This window comes from Panicum hallii, chromosome 8 (genome assembly GCF_002211085.1).
Source record: "Panicum hallii strain FIL2 chromosome 8, PHallii_v3.1, whole genome shotgun sequence".
Taxonomy (NCBI): domain Eukaryota; kingdom Viridiplantae; phylum Streptophyta; class Magnoliopsida; order Poales; family Poaceae; genus Panicum; species Panicum hallii.
The window spans coordinates 3492334-3509418 of NC_038049.1; the positions used below are offsets into that span (position 1 = coordinate 3492334).

The following is a 17085-nucleotide window of genomic DNA, read 5'->3' on the forward strand; positions in this document are numbered from 1 at the left end:
TTCCTGCACCAGCTGTTGCAGTCCGGGTAGAAGTTGTCGCACGGGCCCATACAGTTGTACCGCGCCTCCCCTGCATGCACACCATAGCAATCGATCACAAGCAATCCACGCATGGATCGGAGCTGAAGGTTGAAGAAAGCATGATGCATGGCGTGTGTACAAAAGCTTTGGACATGCAGGTTTTAGCTAGGGGTACCGTAGGACGAAAGGGTAGCGACGATGAGCACGACGGCCATGAGGATCCGGCAGACGGCGGCGGAGGAAGATGATGCGGCCATAGGCGACGACGACAAGGTTCTGCTGCTTGAACTTTCTGGTAATGGATGCAATCGAGATCTCCGGCGCTTTGGTACGGTTCACCCTGTCGATCTGAGATTTTATATATAGCTCTCGTGAATGGAGATTTAATTTATCATCCATCAACTCTGGTTAATGGATATTTAGCATCCGATAACTCTGGTGAATGCATATTTAGCATCAATTGATTTGTAACGTTACTATACTGCTATAAACCTCTGAATTAAAGGAGTTGTGTACTATTGTGCTTATCTGTGTTCTATATATACCTCTATATTTAGTATCCATTGGTTTTTTACATTACTACTGCTAAATCTCTAAAAGTATTTGTGCCCAATACTTAACCTTGTTGTATAAGCTGCTATTGGTTACAATAAATTCATAAAAGAATGAATTGAAAAAATGCTTCCCAAAGATTAATGACTGGCTAAATTCAGTTTCTTAAAATTCTGTATTTTAGCTGCTTTCTTTTATTCCTATTACGTGTCCAAACGGCTGCAGGGAGGAATAGCAAGAAATTCAGAAATTTTGACAAAGAAATCCCAGTGCCGTCGTGCTGATTAGCATTGAAGTTTTGCTGGTACTTTGGTTGTCCATTGATAGTGTAGGCGTAGCTGATTAGCACTGAAGCTTGAGTCGGGAAGTGCGGTATCTGAATGAGCCATTTCAGTTTGTCAGCAGCTATTCAGTTTCGTCAGAAACCAGCACAGCAAGCCGGCGCAGCAGAGTACCTGACGGTTATGTTTAATCATATATCCATCAGTGAAATTCTCATCTGGCATTCAGATTTGCTCATCTGACGGTTATTTTAATTTATTTTATTTGAAAGGATATTTTATTTGTAAACTCAACATGTTGCAATGTTTCAATAAAATCTCAGTGTGGTTCTTCGAGAGAGAAAAACACATTGTCAAATTCCTTTGATATTGCAATTCAGAAATACAGTGTTAGCACATAATGAACACTGCTTGTCTATTCTGATTCTTGACATTTAGGACGAATTTGAAATTAAACTGTTGCAGCTACAATGAACTCTGTTATATATGTTGACAAATTTCTAAAACATTGAAACCTTATACATTGGAATGTCCCCACCCCTGGATACGAACCCTGCACTAACACAGAGAAGAAACATTTGCATAAACAGCGATTTCTTATTCCAAAATCAAGGTTTAAACTGAACAGAGGCCTTGGTATTGTTTCCAAAGAAATCCAAAATGAGTGGCAAAATCTTGTGTAACTCCTATTATCCTCTGTGGTATACACTTCTGTCCTAACTGACAGTGCTCAACTGATCAAAGTTGAACCTTTTGTAGTCTGAACAAATCACAAATCATCTGTGTACCTTTTGACTCAGATTTCTTTTTTCCTTCAGAAACAGCTATCGAAGCATTCAGGCATTCCATGATGCTGACCGCCGCATTGTTGGCTTCACAGGTCGGTCCTCCTCCATGGAGATCATCATGAGCGTCGATGGGTCCTCCAGCATCATGCGGGCGACAAGGTAACCGGCAATGGACCAGGTTTGGAACTTCCTGGCCTGCTTACCAACGAATCTTCCCAGCTTGCCATCATAGTACTCGGGCCAGCCATCCTTGAGCAGCCTTGACTCAGCAAGCTCTATAGCACGTTTTGCCATCTGTGGCCGACCAGTCTTGATGCAGGCAGCTGTCAGCAGCCACAGAAGAACTGCAGGAAAAAAAAAGTGAGAATGAAAAATTGATAGGCTTTGAAGAAATCAGAAGCTCTGAGTTTGCCTCTAGAATACAGCATAACAATTAAATCAACATCTGTAATTGTGTCTAAAGCCAAATCTCAACTCCTAAAGACATCAGGAAGCAGTGAAGCACTGTCTCCACTCTGCTCATGCAGTGGTAAGCATATGAAGAGAAAATGAAAAATATTCAGAAGACCTAGTTAACAAGTGCCTTTTTATAGAAGTAGCATGAAAAGTACTGCATGTTATCAAAGATTGTTAGACCAAACTTTTTTTATATATCGGGTGCATACACAATTTAACTACGTCATCAGTTTCAGAACAGATTTTAGTTAATACCCTTTTTTACATTATGATGATGAATGAACTTGCAATCTTCATTCTTAAACAATAATTAACAAATGCCTGCAGCTTGTCTAATCACTAATGAAACACATGATACAGAAATGACTGTTATTTTTTCAAGAATTAAGCCGAACATCACAAAGTACACATTGCAAATAGAGGCAATACCTGGCCATGATCCTCCATTGTGGTAACTCCACCGGGTGTTCTTGGGGTCACATCCAGTGATAATTCTCCACTCATGATTCTCGATAGCAGGATAGCATATCTTCAGAGGCATCTCACCAACTAGCTCATCCCACCGCTCCTCGATCAGATCCATTATAGCAACTGATTGTTCTGGAGTAGCTAGAGATGATACAATTGCAATGCAATTTCCAAGGGCAAACCACCTAAAGTCCATCATAGCAGGGCTGACGTTGCCAAGAAAGTAGCCTCCTCGGCATGGCATGAAATCAAACACCCAATCAGGGATTGAATCCGGTATGACATTAAACTTGTTCACAGCAGTGTGGGAATACTCTTCTGTTTTGTATCTGTATATGTTATTCAGCTGGTGAAAATCTAGCCAGAAATAATTCCTCATGTGGTAGGTTAATGCATGTAGCCGTTGTCCTATCTTCTCTATGAATTCCTTCCCTTCACCCTCTGGCTTGAGCATTTGGAGAGCACATCTTAATGCCATATAAAATAGAGCTTGGATCTCAATTGGATAACCATATATACCCTGAAAAATGTAGTAATTACAATCATGTGCTGATGGGCATCTTCATTTCCAACTAAAATGTAATTCAAAAGTAGAACAAACAACAAGAGAACTTGTAGGGTTGTACTAGAGATCGCCCTTTTTGCCAGTATTATCTGCTTCTACTTCTGCAGAACTATGCACTTTCTTGCCCCACTGTAAGGCTGTACAATATTGCCTTTCAAATTTGGTTGCATGTAGTATGAAAATATGTGCAGCTACCATAAAAACTTGAAAAATAGAAAGTTCTAAAAAATTAGGATGTATAGCCACTGTCACCCCATCAGCATTTGTTGACCATCTGAGGCTATCCCTCTAAATTTTGTTCAAAGAAACAGGACATGATCCTTGATTACAGAACATGCAGAAACCAACAATCCCATTGCCACCTCAACTGATAAGGACTGATTCTATTGACATGCATCTAAATATGAATTAGATCAAGGTGAAATGATCCTACCATTCGACGATCAATCATTGAGCAGCCATCCGTGCAAAGCAGAGTTGGGAATGTATCAAATCCTTCAGATAAGCAGAGATTCAATATCAACCTCATGCACTTCTGGCAGTCAGGTGATTCTGCCAAACTAACATCTCCAGTGTACTTTGTATATGCCCGGAGGAGAATAATCCACCAAAATCCTGAGTCAACTGGTGCCACCCTACCGATTGCACTCTCACCAAAATCAGCAACTAAGGTTTCAGTGTTTCTGTTTTTATTCCGGTCCACCTTGAAACTTGCAGGCATCGCTCCTGCACCAAGCTTGAACCGATCTACCATTTTTTCTGAGCTCTGAAGGTGAAGAGTTTTCAAGAGAAAATTCTTCACTATATCCGTCTCATTGTTCATTAGAAAAGCCAATGCACTGGGAACGAAATCCCTCACGAAAACCTGCAATAGCAAGGGAAAAATCAACGCAGCATCAGATATTAAATCTTTAAAGGAAAATAACCAGAAACTGAAATACAAGAAAATTCCAGCTACAAAGCAACCAAAGATCCTAAATTCCATACTTCTCATATCCCAGAATGATAGAATATAGATAACAAAAGGCCACTTTATCAATTAATAATCTCAGAAAAGGCAGAATAAAAGTCAAAACCTTGTTGCATCTACAAGTCATGACAGTGACAGTGACAGTGACAGAATGGAACGGTACTGCATGAGAAACAATGTGCAGCCTACATGACAGATTCATCACATATTATGACAGAAGCTTTACAAAATAGCCTGGAAAAAATAGCATGGCAGTATGAAGTTAAAGGTCAACTGATCAAAGTTAAGGTAGCAATGTCTTGAGACCCAATGAGCGAAACAACTAACTAGGCAAGCAGACACATTCTGGAGTACTGATTGATTTCTAACATGTCATGTCTTTCCAAAGAACAGAAACCAGAATGCTCAAAAAAAAAAGATTCCTCTGTTTTCGCAAAATTTGATTTTTACCTGATCATAATTGAGCACTTCCTCGGACGCATGATCCAAGGCGGCAATCGTCCCGACCGGCTGTCCGCGGAAGTAGACGACCGACTTCCTGAGCGCCTCCCAGGCCTCGTTGACGAGCGGGTGCGGGCCGCCGCCGAAATGCGTGCCCATGGAGAAGGGCGAGTCGAAGCCCCCCGAGGGGAAGGCGGGCGACTGCAGCACGCTGTCGAAGCCGTCGTTCTGGCGGTGGGAGAGCTCGCTCCACGACTGCTCGTCGAAGGACCGCTTCCGCTCCAGCGCGAACCGCGGCTTGTCGATGATCAGCCGCGACAGGTCCAGGTTGATCTCCGCCTCCGAGGCCAGCGAGACGTGCGACGACACGCGCTTCATGGCTGCCCGCGCGCCGCGCTCCTGATCGAGATCCCGCGGTGAGGGAAAAAAAAAACCTGCATCAGCTCAGGATTCGGATTGAGAACGAAGGATTCGCGGCAGACAAGACAATGGAGGACAGAACAGGAGGCCCGTCGGCATTACCGGTGGAGGGAGCGCCGGAGGGGGTCCTCGCTGCGCGGCGCTGGCGGGGAGGGCGGCCGCCGGAGACGGGGGAGGGGGTGGGTGGATCTGGATCGAGGTGAGCGCGGCGCGCAGGGTGGTGGTGGTGTTGGTGTGGTGTGGTGCGCGGTGGACAGCCTCCAAAAATTGGGGGACGAAGAAATTGTGCTACCCGTCGCTCAACGAACGAGATGGGCTTCGGGCCGGTCCTTAAAAAGACCCGTCAAAAACCAAGGAAAAAAAATATTTCTTGCCTTATTTAAATGTGCACAAACAGATGTCAAAAACTTTTAGGAAATGGAGCAGCCACCATGAGCATCTTCTCAAGCTTTTTTTTTCGACGAACTTCTCAAGCTTTTGGGAACTCAAAACAATTTTGACGAGGTTTGATGCAGGTTTTACGCAGATTCCGCATGTTTTCAGTGTTTCGGAGTAGCTCTTTTCTCGACGAATTTAAAGCCAAAACCTACGTTTTGGAGGATCTCACAAGCAAAGTACATGTAAATCGCTATTCGTGCATTTATATTTTTTTTTACCGTGCTAGTTCTTCTTGAAATTGGATTTACGGTGTAAACAAAGAAATGTCTATGTTCCACAGGAAAGATATCACCTTGAGAAATATTGGAGAAATAACCAATATGATCCTATCACCAGGGTAAGTAGATTTCACATCACTAATATTTCATGTTAGTGCTTGTATATGGATTTCCTCTCCTAATAAAACTACTGATTTACTCTCGGCAACCAAAACCAGGATTATGATCACTCGCCAAAAAAAAGGTAGGATTATGATCAGGATAGGATAAGATAAGACGAAAGGATTATCAGTTTTGCATTGGAATGTTTTCAGAAGGATCTCATAAAAAAAAAGATGTTTTCAGAAGGGAATTTCCTCGTAATTGGTCGCTCTGAATCGCCGGCGGGCGGCTTTCGTGGACGGAGGAGCAGTCGGCGGAGGGAGGCTGCTCTCCGGCCGGCGAGTCTGACCAGGATCCGACGTGGCACGACAAGGCCACAGGCTGCTAGTCCTCCCTCGGAGTTGGTGCCGGCTGCTACGGCTTGACCAGCAACAACTAGGGGTGCTTTCCAAAGAGGACACAGAGATCTGACGGGATGGATATTTCATATTTGTGCGGGATCTGGAGTCACGTCCAAATCCAAACAAGCGATCGTCGAATCACTTTCAGTTTCATTTTTAAAAAGCAAGTCTCTTTTCAATAATCAACCTATCGTTTTTCAAAAATGGGAGAAAAATTCAACATGTCAGGCCTTCGATGACCTCACTTTGCTTGCGCAAAAAAGCACCAAGATTTCGTTGTTTTTGGCAATCGTCATGGAAATGAAGCACACACCGTTCACTGTGTCTCGGCGCTGTTTGGGAGCTAGGAACCAAAGAGATGTTCTTGCCCTTTTCAGCGAACAGCAGCAGCTCCGTGCCCTTTTCCATTCGCCACTGTTTTTTTTTTGGGGTTTCCAAGTGGAATTGCCCGACAAAGTTTCGTGCTAATTATGAACGAATGCATCTAAAATAAAATATGGTAAAAGTGCCTATTTGGTGCGGTCTCACGTCTTTCCAACGATAGTTGACTTGCCTTGCCACCTTCCACGAATTGGATGCATCTCCAGTTCTCCATTGATGTTTTGTTTAGTAATCAGTAAAGATTAGCATATGGTTTCCAAACAAAAATCATTATTAGAGGGCTATTAGAAGTCACAATGTATGACTAGTAGTCAAGATATCACGGAAGTGAGAAATCATTATTAGCACGTGGTACAAAAAGAAATAAAAATAGAATAAACAAAAAAGATTCGTATTTTTCAAACCATATATCCAAATCAAAATCCGACTGCATCACTGTATTTTTTTAGATAAAATCTTCAAAACAAGATCATATTTGAATATATTTGGATAATTTTTTTGGTGGAATAAATTTTTTAATGCAGAACAATTTTATTGTAAAGCTACAACAACTGTTCCACTATAATAAAAGAATTTTGCACTCTCCCGCGCGACCTGGATTATTTCTGATTATTAGATTATGATTGGACAAAAGGAATACGGGCAGACGCGCGTCAATGTCCAAACAGCGAGGATTCTTCTTCGTGCCGAGACACCAGCAAATACGGCCCACTTTTAGCCCAGGTTGTACTTCATAAGTAGCCCGCCTTAAATTTGGCCTGGCCCGAGTTTATATGTTTTTCTGGACTCATTTTGTTTGGAAGCTTACCGCGAAACAGACGGGTTTCAGAATTCAGCCCATAAACCAGCTCACATGTTGTCGGCCCGGCCCGTCAGTCAGAACGGTCGGTCAATTCATTGACCCACGCAAAATGGCCACCACGATGACCCAAAACAGGGGCCCACGTACGCCGAGCGCCGCAACAAAAACCCCAAGCAGAAGCAACAGCCACCCCCGATCCTCGCTGCGCGCACGCCGGGCCTCCCCTCCGCCAGCGCCATGGACGCCGGCGAGTGCTCCACCTCCCAGCCCCCGCGTCCCTCCTCCGCCCCCGGGTCGTCCCCGGCCTCCGCCTCCGCGGCCTGGGCCAAGCTAGGTGGGGTGCCTGCCGCTCCGCTCCCCGGTTTCTTCACGGGTTCCTTCGTCTGCACGGTTTCTTGATCCCTCTGATCGGTTCCCTCCTCCGTGTGCCCGCCCCCTCTCCTTTGCAGTGCCCACCGATCCCGCCTACCCGGAGGTGGAGGTGGCCGAGGACGACGCCGTGGTCTGCTCCCTGGTCGCGCCCGCCGCCGGCGGGGAGGAGGTTGCGTGGTGCGAGATCAGGCGCAATGGCGGGGACGCGTCGTCCGCCACGATCCGGAACCTCAGGTACTGCGCTGCGCCCATGGACTTCAGTTCGTACCTTTCCTGTTCTTGTTCCTGCCGTTGTTGGGCGCCCGTTCTGGGAAAGGTGCGGTTTTCTTTACTTTAGTGCCGTGTCGTGAAAGATTGGCGTTACTGAATTTTGAGATTTTGACAGTGACGGTTTGTTCTTGTGACTTGGTGAGGCGAGGGTGATGGGATGATGGAAATTGTGGATTGATGAAACGGTTCCATAAGTACTATTATGAGAGTTGTGTGAGAAATTTGTTGTGAATCGGGGAAATGTTTCTTTCAAAAAAAACCCGGGGAAATGTTGAGGTTTAACTGATTTTGTATCTCTATAAGTCCCTGCCTCTTGATACCTTAATTGATTGCGTTGAGTTACTTCTTGTAACTTAAATGTTGGAATATCTGTGCAATTTCTAGCTCTAGCCTGCATGCGTTGGGTGTTCTCCAGTTTGATTCCCAAGGAACCAGTACAATCATATTCTGAATAGTATTGAACTTACATCGGTATCGGGTCCCCTTTTCAATTTGGAGATGTTCATGGCTGTTGGCATCCCAAATATGATCCAGATTGCATTTATCTGTGTTCTCTAGATTCTTATGGTCCAGTAACTGTTGCAAATGCATATTGGCTTTAAGATAATACAAGTTGGACAAGTTGCAGTTTTGTTGGCCTGGGGTTCACCGTTGTATCATAGAACTTTGCGCATACCGATGTGTGGCAATTTGTCTATACATTTGGAGTGTCTGGTTGTGTAAAATCAAGAGTGACAATGCACAATGTGGACCACATGAATTTGAAGGACACACTGTTAATTGTCGGCACCCTTAAGTTACCTGAGTGGGATATGATATGCTTTACAGTAATTTTTTTTTTGTCTCTGTGTGTTCTGGATTAGTTAAATTCTGCACTGCGTTTATTTCTGTTGTTTCACCTGTCAAATTATTTGCTGATGCTACATGCTTCTCATACCCTCCATGTTCCATTGACAAAGCTCGGATGCAATTATTGTTGATGGGACAATTGTGAAACAAGAAGCTGTTGATATTAAACCTGGGAGTGAGATTGTCTCTGGACCCCAGAAAGAAGGTAATATAGTTTTACATGATATTGATACCGAGTCTTTATCCTTATGCCTTTGTGAAACTGAACAAGCTGAGTTGTTTCATATGTTTATGTAGCAATGTAATTGTCAGTGTGAAGGTAGTTTACATTGAACAATGTAGTAATTCTATGTGTTTTGTGCTTATCTAATTCTGAACAAGGGAAGTGAATTTGTCTAACACATTCATGTTCTCCATTATGCTTCCAGGTCATTTAGTGTATACCTTTGAAATTACACCTTCAAAGGACCAGGACAAAAATAATGTGAAGGTATTATTTTTTTTAAAAAAAGTCAATATTCATGAATATGATCATCTTGACATTGATTTCAAGTTACTAACTTCTAGCTAACTAATGATCTCAGATTGTGCTAGATATCGAGAATGCAAAGTGCAGCATATGCTTGAATTTGTGGCATGATGTTGTTACTGTTGCTCCCTGCCTCCATAACTTCTGGTAAATTTCTTAGTTTTTCCTTTCTACCCTACGCTTCTCTAAATTTCTTGGTTCTGATCCTTTAATTTCTGTTTAAGCAATGGATGTTTCTCAGAGTGGTTAAGAAGGTCTTCATCTAAATCGCGTGATAAAAGCCAGAGCGCTGCATGCCCCCAATGTAGGACGGCAGTTCAATCAGTTGGAAGGAATCACTTCCTGCATAATATTGAAGAGGCATGATATTTGATCCTTCTGACTTTATTTCTTATTATGTTCCTAAAACTACTATGTACTCATAACTGCTAGATTATTTTTGTGTCTATAATTTTTGTAGGCTATATTACAAGCTTTTTCATCGCTACAGAGGTCTGATGAGGAGATTGCATTGCTAGAGTCATATGCTTCAGTAAAATCTAATATTGTGAGTGAAGCAGATGCAATCAACATTTTTTTTTCGAAGTTGTCTCATAAAAGATAAAATCTGTAGGGTGCAAGCTATATTTTTTTCTGTTATTTTTTTTCTGTAGGGGTGGTCTAATCCCTGTACTTCCTTTTTCTATCTTAAATGAAATGGCGCACAGTCCTCCTGCGCCATTCGAGAAAAAAAGCTATATTTTTTTCTTTTATTTTTATGGTCTTGCCCAATATACCAGATTGTGGCTGATGTGTTTTATGACACCTTAGGTTTTGGGGAAACAGGAAAATCAATCAAGAAAACGACCTTTTTCACGTTCAAGTGATGAAATCAACAATGCAGATCTGCCATGTCCTCAATGCCGTATGTGCAGAAATTTCAATTTGAATATTGTACTTGTACGGTTACATAAGCCTGACCATTCAGTGATCTTGAATGTTTTTCATCTATCAACTAGTTGTGCAATCATGTTATAAGACTATCTTGTATTCACAATGATCTGTGCTTCAAGACTACATTATGATTTTTAGTAGGCCTATGGCAGATATTTAACCCATGAATCATATCTTATTGTTTGTACTATTTATTAGTTTCATCGAAAAATGGATTGAAGAATGGTTCTAAATTAGCAAGATTTTAAAAGTTGTAAATATTTCACAATGTCAGAGTCGTGTCATGATGCAATCATGCTATGCTTCACATGAGTTCGAAAACTTAACTATCCTTGCACTGATGTGGAGATTGAGGTAACTTTTGTGTTCTTCTATAAAAGCAGGGCAAAAATGTATACTTTTAGCTCACAGCAATGTATTTGATCGAGAATTATGTGTAACCTTCCATGTCGACATGATTCTTGAAAAGCTTGTCTTCTTCTTGCATGCACCTGAAATGACAAGAATATTGCAGGTACCGAATTTGGTGGATTTAGATGCAGTCCAGGAGCTGCGCACTTGCAATGCAATGGATGTGGAGGGATGATGCCAGCCAGATCTAACGTCAATATACCACAAAAATGTAAGTTCCAATTCTGATAAAATTTTCTTCTCTAGTGGATTGCGAGAAGTATAACCCCAAATTTTTTCATGTGATTGGTTATTTAACCCTGAAAAGGCCATGCTTGAAGGCGACTTCAGCCGTGGATCCTAGTCCATCTAACAAGGCCTAAGTGGTCCCATGATTAAGAAAATGGAAATTTATTCTTTGCCTTATTCTTGGACCTACTTTTTTTTTGCTTCACATTATTCTTAACCTGATGAATATGCTTGACATCAGTTGGTTTAAACATAGTTACTTTATTTCATAAATCTGCATGAATGGTATGACGGATATTCTCATTTGCCCCTCAGAAATCTCGAGGTTAGAAACCACCAAGTGATGTTTGATTGCATGTTTTACCTACCAAACTCTATGATATTGTTCGTGCATGAATAGTATGAGGAATTTTCTCACTTGGAGCCCAGAAATTTCTAAGTTAGAAGCAAGCATGGGAAGTTCAATTGAACGTTTTCCTTACCGAAGTCTATGATAATATTTATGTACATTAATTCCTTTAAACTTTACTGTGTTGAAATACACAATTTTATTTGCAGGTTTGGGGTGTGATAAAGCATTTTGTGGGTCTTATTGGTGTTCACAAGGAGTGAATTCAAGCCATTGTAATCTAATCTGCAGCCAGGAAACTTTCAAGATGGTAAGCTACCACTGATATCTCTTAAGCCCAACTGTCCTTTTGATTATCATACGCAGTGCTAGGCAATGTTTTGAGAGCAACTTGTGTAATATTGCAGATCTCTCAGCGCCATATCTCCAGACTTCCTGTCACAGTTCATGGGGGTAACCCATATGAAAAAGATGTAGGAATATTCCACCATTATCATATCCCATATTTCCCTAGGGCCTGTATTGTAGTTTTAAATATTATGGTTTCCCTTGTTTTTTTAGATCACAGAAAAATGCATAGAACAGTCAGGCAAAACATTGCAAGCTGTAATCTCTGAGTGGATATCAAAATTTGACAACATGGAAATTGGTAAGTGGTAACCTTCAATATATGTCAGTTGATTTCCCTTTTGATGCCCATGTGATGGGCCGGTAACTGTGAAAGAATATGTATTATATAAATGTTAACTGTCCCTTAACATGAGCCATATGACAAAAGAACATTGCAGTTTAATTTGCTTTCTCAGTTACAACACAGGAACCAGATTTCTTTTCATTTATTGAACCTAATGATTGTGATCTCCCCAATAGGCTCCCAATGTATCTTCTCTCGTGGTCCCAAATGTCATGCTCTCCTCACTTTTTTTTGGTTATTCATGATTAAATATCAACAACATATTCATAAAATTAGAATCTATTGACTGTATACCTGTCATTCCTCAATGGTTTACATTTATCTCAGATTTGTTTTTTAATTTTGCTCCATTTATGCTCCATAATAAATATAACGTTTATACACATAGATGCTCACTTGTTCATTTACATTATTCGTCCTTCTGCGTTATCTTTCTTCCCTTTGTTAAAGGAAAATCTCCTAAGTATTTGGCACAAGGTTTATGTGCTGGGCTTTACTGTACGTCTTGTGTCTTTGTTGCATATGCCTGAGTTTTTACACTGATATGATGTTCTTGTTCCATGTAGATCGCTCAAGGTTGCAATTGAATAATGTGGATGCAATTACGTCCACGACATATATTTGCAAGTAATTACTTTTTCTGAGTTCAGAAGAAGACCTTGTCTATTTCATTCTGATGTCTTAACTTATTTTATGGATTCAAATGAATGCAGCCATTGCTACAACAAGTTCATTGATTTCCTGCTGTACTGGTACCGTGTTTCAATGCCCCGAAATGTATGTATACTTACTGAGAATACTTATGTTAATCACCTAGGTAGTCTAACACTGCTCTATATTGCAACAAGATGTTGACCTTTTCATATTCTGGGTTTGGGCCTTAAGAGGTGTGGCACTGAAAAGCCAGGCCCAATACAGCCTGACATGGCTGAGCCTGACCTGAAGATTAATACTGTTTTCTAACAAAAATATTATTGAAATATATGCATAAAAGTATATGAAAATGTTAAGTTCTTTTTGTCAGAAACCGGCCATGATAGGTCTGACAGATGTACCTAATTTCTGCAAATGGCTTCTATATATTCCATTCACCAACTAGAACCTATTTACAATCAAAGTTAAGGCAAGGTGCATAGTGCTGAATGCACAAGTGGTATTTTATTGTGATTAGTGTAAGGATTCCTTCTTTCCCAAGTTTGGTCTCCCTAAGAGCTTGGATACTGTTACACTTACATCTGGGACAACTTTTATGCATATCAAAAAAAGAAAGAAGAAAAGAAGAGCAAACAGTCTGAGCTTTCATGTGATTTCTGATCTGTTTTGAGACAACTGCCCTGTGCATACTAATAGAGTTTATTGAACTTTCCTATGGATTTTAATGTGTTTTTATTGTATTTATAAGTAGTAATCATGTTCCATGCAATAGTGGAAGTAAACAAACAACGCCCTCAGTTTTACAATTTCTTTTGATGCTCTCTCAGTAAGGTTACATAAATTAGTATATGCTGGACTAGGTGGTTGTTAATATTATCTGATATATTTTATTGAGCAACAAGTTTCTGAAACTTAACTGGCTGCAAACTTTTTACTAATATTCCCGTTCTAGTGATTTTGTTAAATATTGTGTTTTAAATGCTTGAACTGTCAAACTCAACATGGTTCTAAATCATCCATGGACTGATATGAGTTAGTTTGGGTAAACTTAACTGTCCTACATGCGATATCTGAGTTGCTTTGATGGTCAAATCCTTGACTAGTTGAGCTGGCCAGGAAAATGCCAGTGCTAACCACTGAACTATCATTGCTTTCAAATAAGCTGATTAGAATAACAAATGTTTCTCTTAACATATAAGATGCTGAAGACTTTGTGCTTGTTGTGCTCATTGCTTATAAGTTAGGTTCTAGTCTCCTCGCTAAAAACCGAAAAGAAAGTTAGCTTCTATTATAAGCCGAATCACATCTTTAGCCACACAATAGGAGCATCAAGCAGAAATGTATAAACTTCTGCCAGCACCACAGCACTGTCTCATTTATTTATTGTTGATGATCTTATCGGTCTTTTAATGGCTATTGGTGATCCTTCCCTTTTGCAGCTTCTTCCACCTGATGCTGTCGACAGGGAGAGCTGCTGGTACGGTTTCATGTGCCGCACCCAGCACCATCGGCCTGACCACGCGAAGAAGCTGAACCACGTCTGCCGTCCTACAAGAGGCAACCCCTAGCCGATCCAGGCACGTTCTTCAAGGTCATCTCCCGGTGATGGCCACATTGTACAGCAATTCTGCGGAACTACTGATGGTTGAGCACATGTAAACATATTGGCGGTGATCATGTGAACCTATTTCTATCATCAACATCCATTCTTCATTGTGTGATGCTCCTCTGCTCTCAAAGCGGTCAGGAAATGTGGCGCCCATGTTGATTTTTTTTTCTGATCCTGGCTGGACCTGACAGCGAGGTCTCATTGAGACGCTGCTGCTGGTGCTGCCGGAACCGCCGCTCTGTCGGCAGGTTTGGGATGATTGAATGCAAACCCCCCAGGGTTTAGGGTTCACACGCTTGGGATGGCGTTTTCGCGCCCATGGCGAAGGTGCAGAAATGGCGATGGGGATGGGTGTGCAGGCTTGAACGCGCCTCCCCATCCCTGTCGGAGACTCGCCTTGCAGCAAAGTCTTTGCCCGGAATTTTGTTAGCGCGTCGTTCTCAGAGGTTACTGTCCATCGTCAACATGGGCGCCCTGTCTACGTCGCCAATGGAATCAGTCTGAAACCATAATCAGCCGCAATTCTCGTCACTTTTTTGGGTAGCTTAATGATGAAATTGTTATTACTTTTTTTAAACCAAGGATAAACCTCTGAAGCCCTGTTTGGAACATAGGAATTTCATTTGGCGGATTTCGCAAGGGCCAGCGAAAAATAGCTCAGTTCTACTGAGTTAGGGAAATTCGTTGTGCTCGAAAAGAATTTGTCCAAATTCTGATGGATCTTTCAGTAAACTTTCAAAACACGGGCAACCACATTGAAAAGCAGACGGTGCTCTACGCTACACAAATTCAGAGGCCTTTCGCTGCAGAAGAGAAAAAGGCTCCAGAAAACCTGCAGCAAGAAAGGGGGAAAAGGCAAGCGTTCTATCCGATCCGTGGCAGGGACGCGTCAACAACACGAGGAAACGTGCAGGGTGAACAGGGGTTGCCCGGCCAAATTTACCGGAGCACAGTGACCAAACGTGCCGAATAGCTTGCTCGTCCCTCGTCTAGCCTGGCCTGCCTTTCTCACTGCAACCAGTCTGCAACGATGCAACCAGCAAGCATCGATTGGTTCGCTCGCCCTCCTTGCTTGGATCACTTGCTTGCTGCTGCTGCTGCTGCTGCTGCTTGACCTCACGGCCATTTTCAAATGTTTTCCGTGCTTCTTTTATACTGGTTTCGTTCTTAAATATATGAAGTTTATGACAAACTAATGGTAGTTCAAATTTTGGACGCCGCTCCTTGCTTGGATCGGTTGGTACTACTTGACCTCACCCCCACACCAATTCTTTCTTTGCAGTATTTTTTTGTGCATGTGCATGAGATTTATTTGGACGGATTTTTGTTGATATTATTGTTAATAGAGTTTGCAAATGTGATGCGTGAAAAAAATTAGCTTGTTTTTGTGAATCATGCATCTTGAAGCACTGAATCATCAAGTGATGTTCCTTGAAGAGACCTTCTGTAGTTTTCGGTGGCACTGTGGGCGATAGATACAGGTAGATGGAGCAGAGAGCTCCGCCGTTGGATGTGCACCGAGATTCACGCCCGCGTGTACGAGCAGCTGACGCGACGGGCAGCAACAGAAACCAAACAGTCCAAATTAAAATACTGTCTGCCAGCAAATCATGGAAGATAATGACGCCCCCCATTTGTTAATTTTAGCTCCATGATAGTGCCCTCTCTTTGTCCATCTTTACCTTGTTTTTGATTCGTTTCTCCTCTTCTTTAGTCTTTTTTATTAGTTGTCCGTGTAGCATGAGTACGGATCCGACCTAATAACACGCAACATCACGCTGGCTTTATTAGTACAATCACAAACGCACATATCATCATCACACACTTGCACATACATGCTCCCTCCATCTATTTTTATTTTTATAAGACGCACACGCATTTCAAGATTCAAGCTTTGCAATCTTTGATCAATAATTTGACTATTGATTTTTTATTCTTATAATGTAAACTTTATATGATTGGATTCATAATCATACATACTTTATCATGATTATAAGTTTATAACCATAAGTGATATAATATATGATAAATGAATGGTCAAAGTGTTATTTGGAAAACCGTGCCAGGTTATACTATGCTTTATAAAAATGGATGGAGGGAGTATATTTTAAAGAACTTGTGCTTTATTTGCTATCTAAATGTCCATAACTTTATGTACATACATATATGGTCGCATCAACATTAACAAAGTTTGATGTACAGTGTCGCATGGAGCTAATAAGACTGTTGGATTACGTTTGGTTTGGGAAAATCTGTCACGAGAAGGCATGATACCTGAAGATGACAAAATTTCCGATCCGTAATATCTGAACATACTTGCGAAGAAATTCGGAGCATCGCACGGGCACAAACACGCAACAAGTTGAGAGCACACAAACCATGCGTTACTCAACTTGCTACTAAAAATGGCACCAAATCAGGAGATATATCCTCCACCAAAAGCCCATGCAATGTTCATGTGCATCTCTAGTTTTTTTTAATGTACCGATACGACCATTTGATGCATCTTCTATTGATACCGATCATTGAATGAATATGGTGTATCATTTTGAGTATTTTTAAGGTCGAAAAAGTAGTTTTGCGGTCATCTCTCTCTCTATATAACTTCCTCGTTCAAAACTGTTATAACTTAAAAGCACAAACCTCAGGGAGGGGTTACTTGTGAAAGTTAGTGATAGCTTTCGAAACTTTTGTACACAAACTGTTACGAGCGTTACGAGAGTAAATTGGTGCAAGGGGTACGTCATGCATGGTTAACACCATCTTCATAGAAATTGTTGTAGTTTAATTATAACTAAGCACACAAATCATTATATATGAACATTGTCTAGGCAAAATCGATAAAGATGATTAACACCCCTTCCCTCCTCCTGTTTTGAAACT

The 17085-nt window shown here is 41.4% G+C and overlaps 2 protein-coding genes across 4 annotated transcripts; one reads left to right on the top strand and one right to left on the bottom strand.

The window, feature by feature from the left end:
- Positions 1-1262: 1262 nt before the first annotated feature.
- Positions 1263-5243, bottom strand: LOC112872453 (probable alkaline/neutral invertase F). 2 transcript variants are annotated; one of them, XM_025935534.1, is made up of 5 exons: positions 5065-5189; positions 4552-4976; positions 3565-3996; positions 2528-3086; positions 1263-1986 (listed from the first exon to the last, which is right to left on the bottom strand). In XM_025935534.1, the coding sequence occupies exons 2-5, from the start codon at positions 4918-4920 to the stop codon at positions 1691-1693; spliced, it is 1656 nt and encodes a 551-aa protein (XP_025791319.1). In that variant the 5' UTR covers positions 4921-4976; positions 5065-5189; the 3' UTR covers positions 1263-1690. The 2 variants fall into 2 exon arrangements, with proteins under 2 accessions (XP_025791319.1, XP_025791320.1); XM_025935535.1 differs by having other exon boundaries at positions 1626-1986; positions 4552-4941; positions 5065-5243.
- A 2217-nt stretch (positions 5244-7460) lies between these two features.
- Positions 7461-14309, top strand: LOC112901877 (E3 ubiquitin-protein ligase CHFR). Of its 2 annotated transcripts, XM_025970739.1 has the most exons (15): positions 7461-7638; positions 7754-7910; positions 8906-9000; positions 9224-9285; positions 9380-9471; positions 9549-9684; positions 9785-9871; positions 10135-10228; positions 10772-10879; positions 11455-11555; positions 11653-11718; positions 11807-11894; positions 12506-12566; positions 12653-12716; positions 14033-14309. In XM_025970739.1, the coding sequence occupies exons 1-15, from the start codon at positions 7542-7544 to the stop codon at positions 14159-14161; spliced, it is 1437 nt and encodes a 478-aa protein (XP_025826524.1). In that variant the 5' UTR covers positions 7461-7541; the 3' UTR covers positions 14162-14309. The 2 variants fall into 2 exon arrangements, with proteins under 2 accessions (XP_025826524.1, XP_025826525.1); XM_025970740.1 differs by lacking the exon at positions 12653-12716.
- Positions 14310-17085: the final 2776 nt, after the last annotated feature.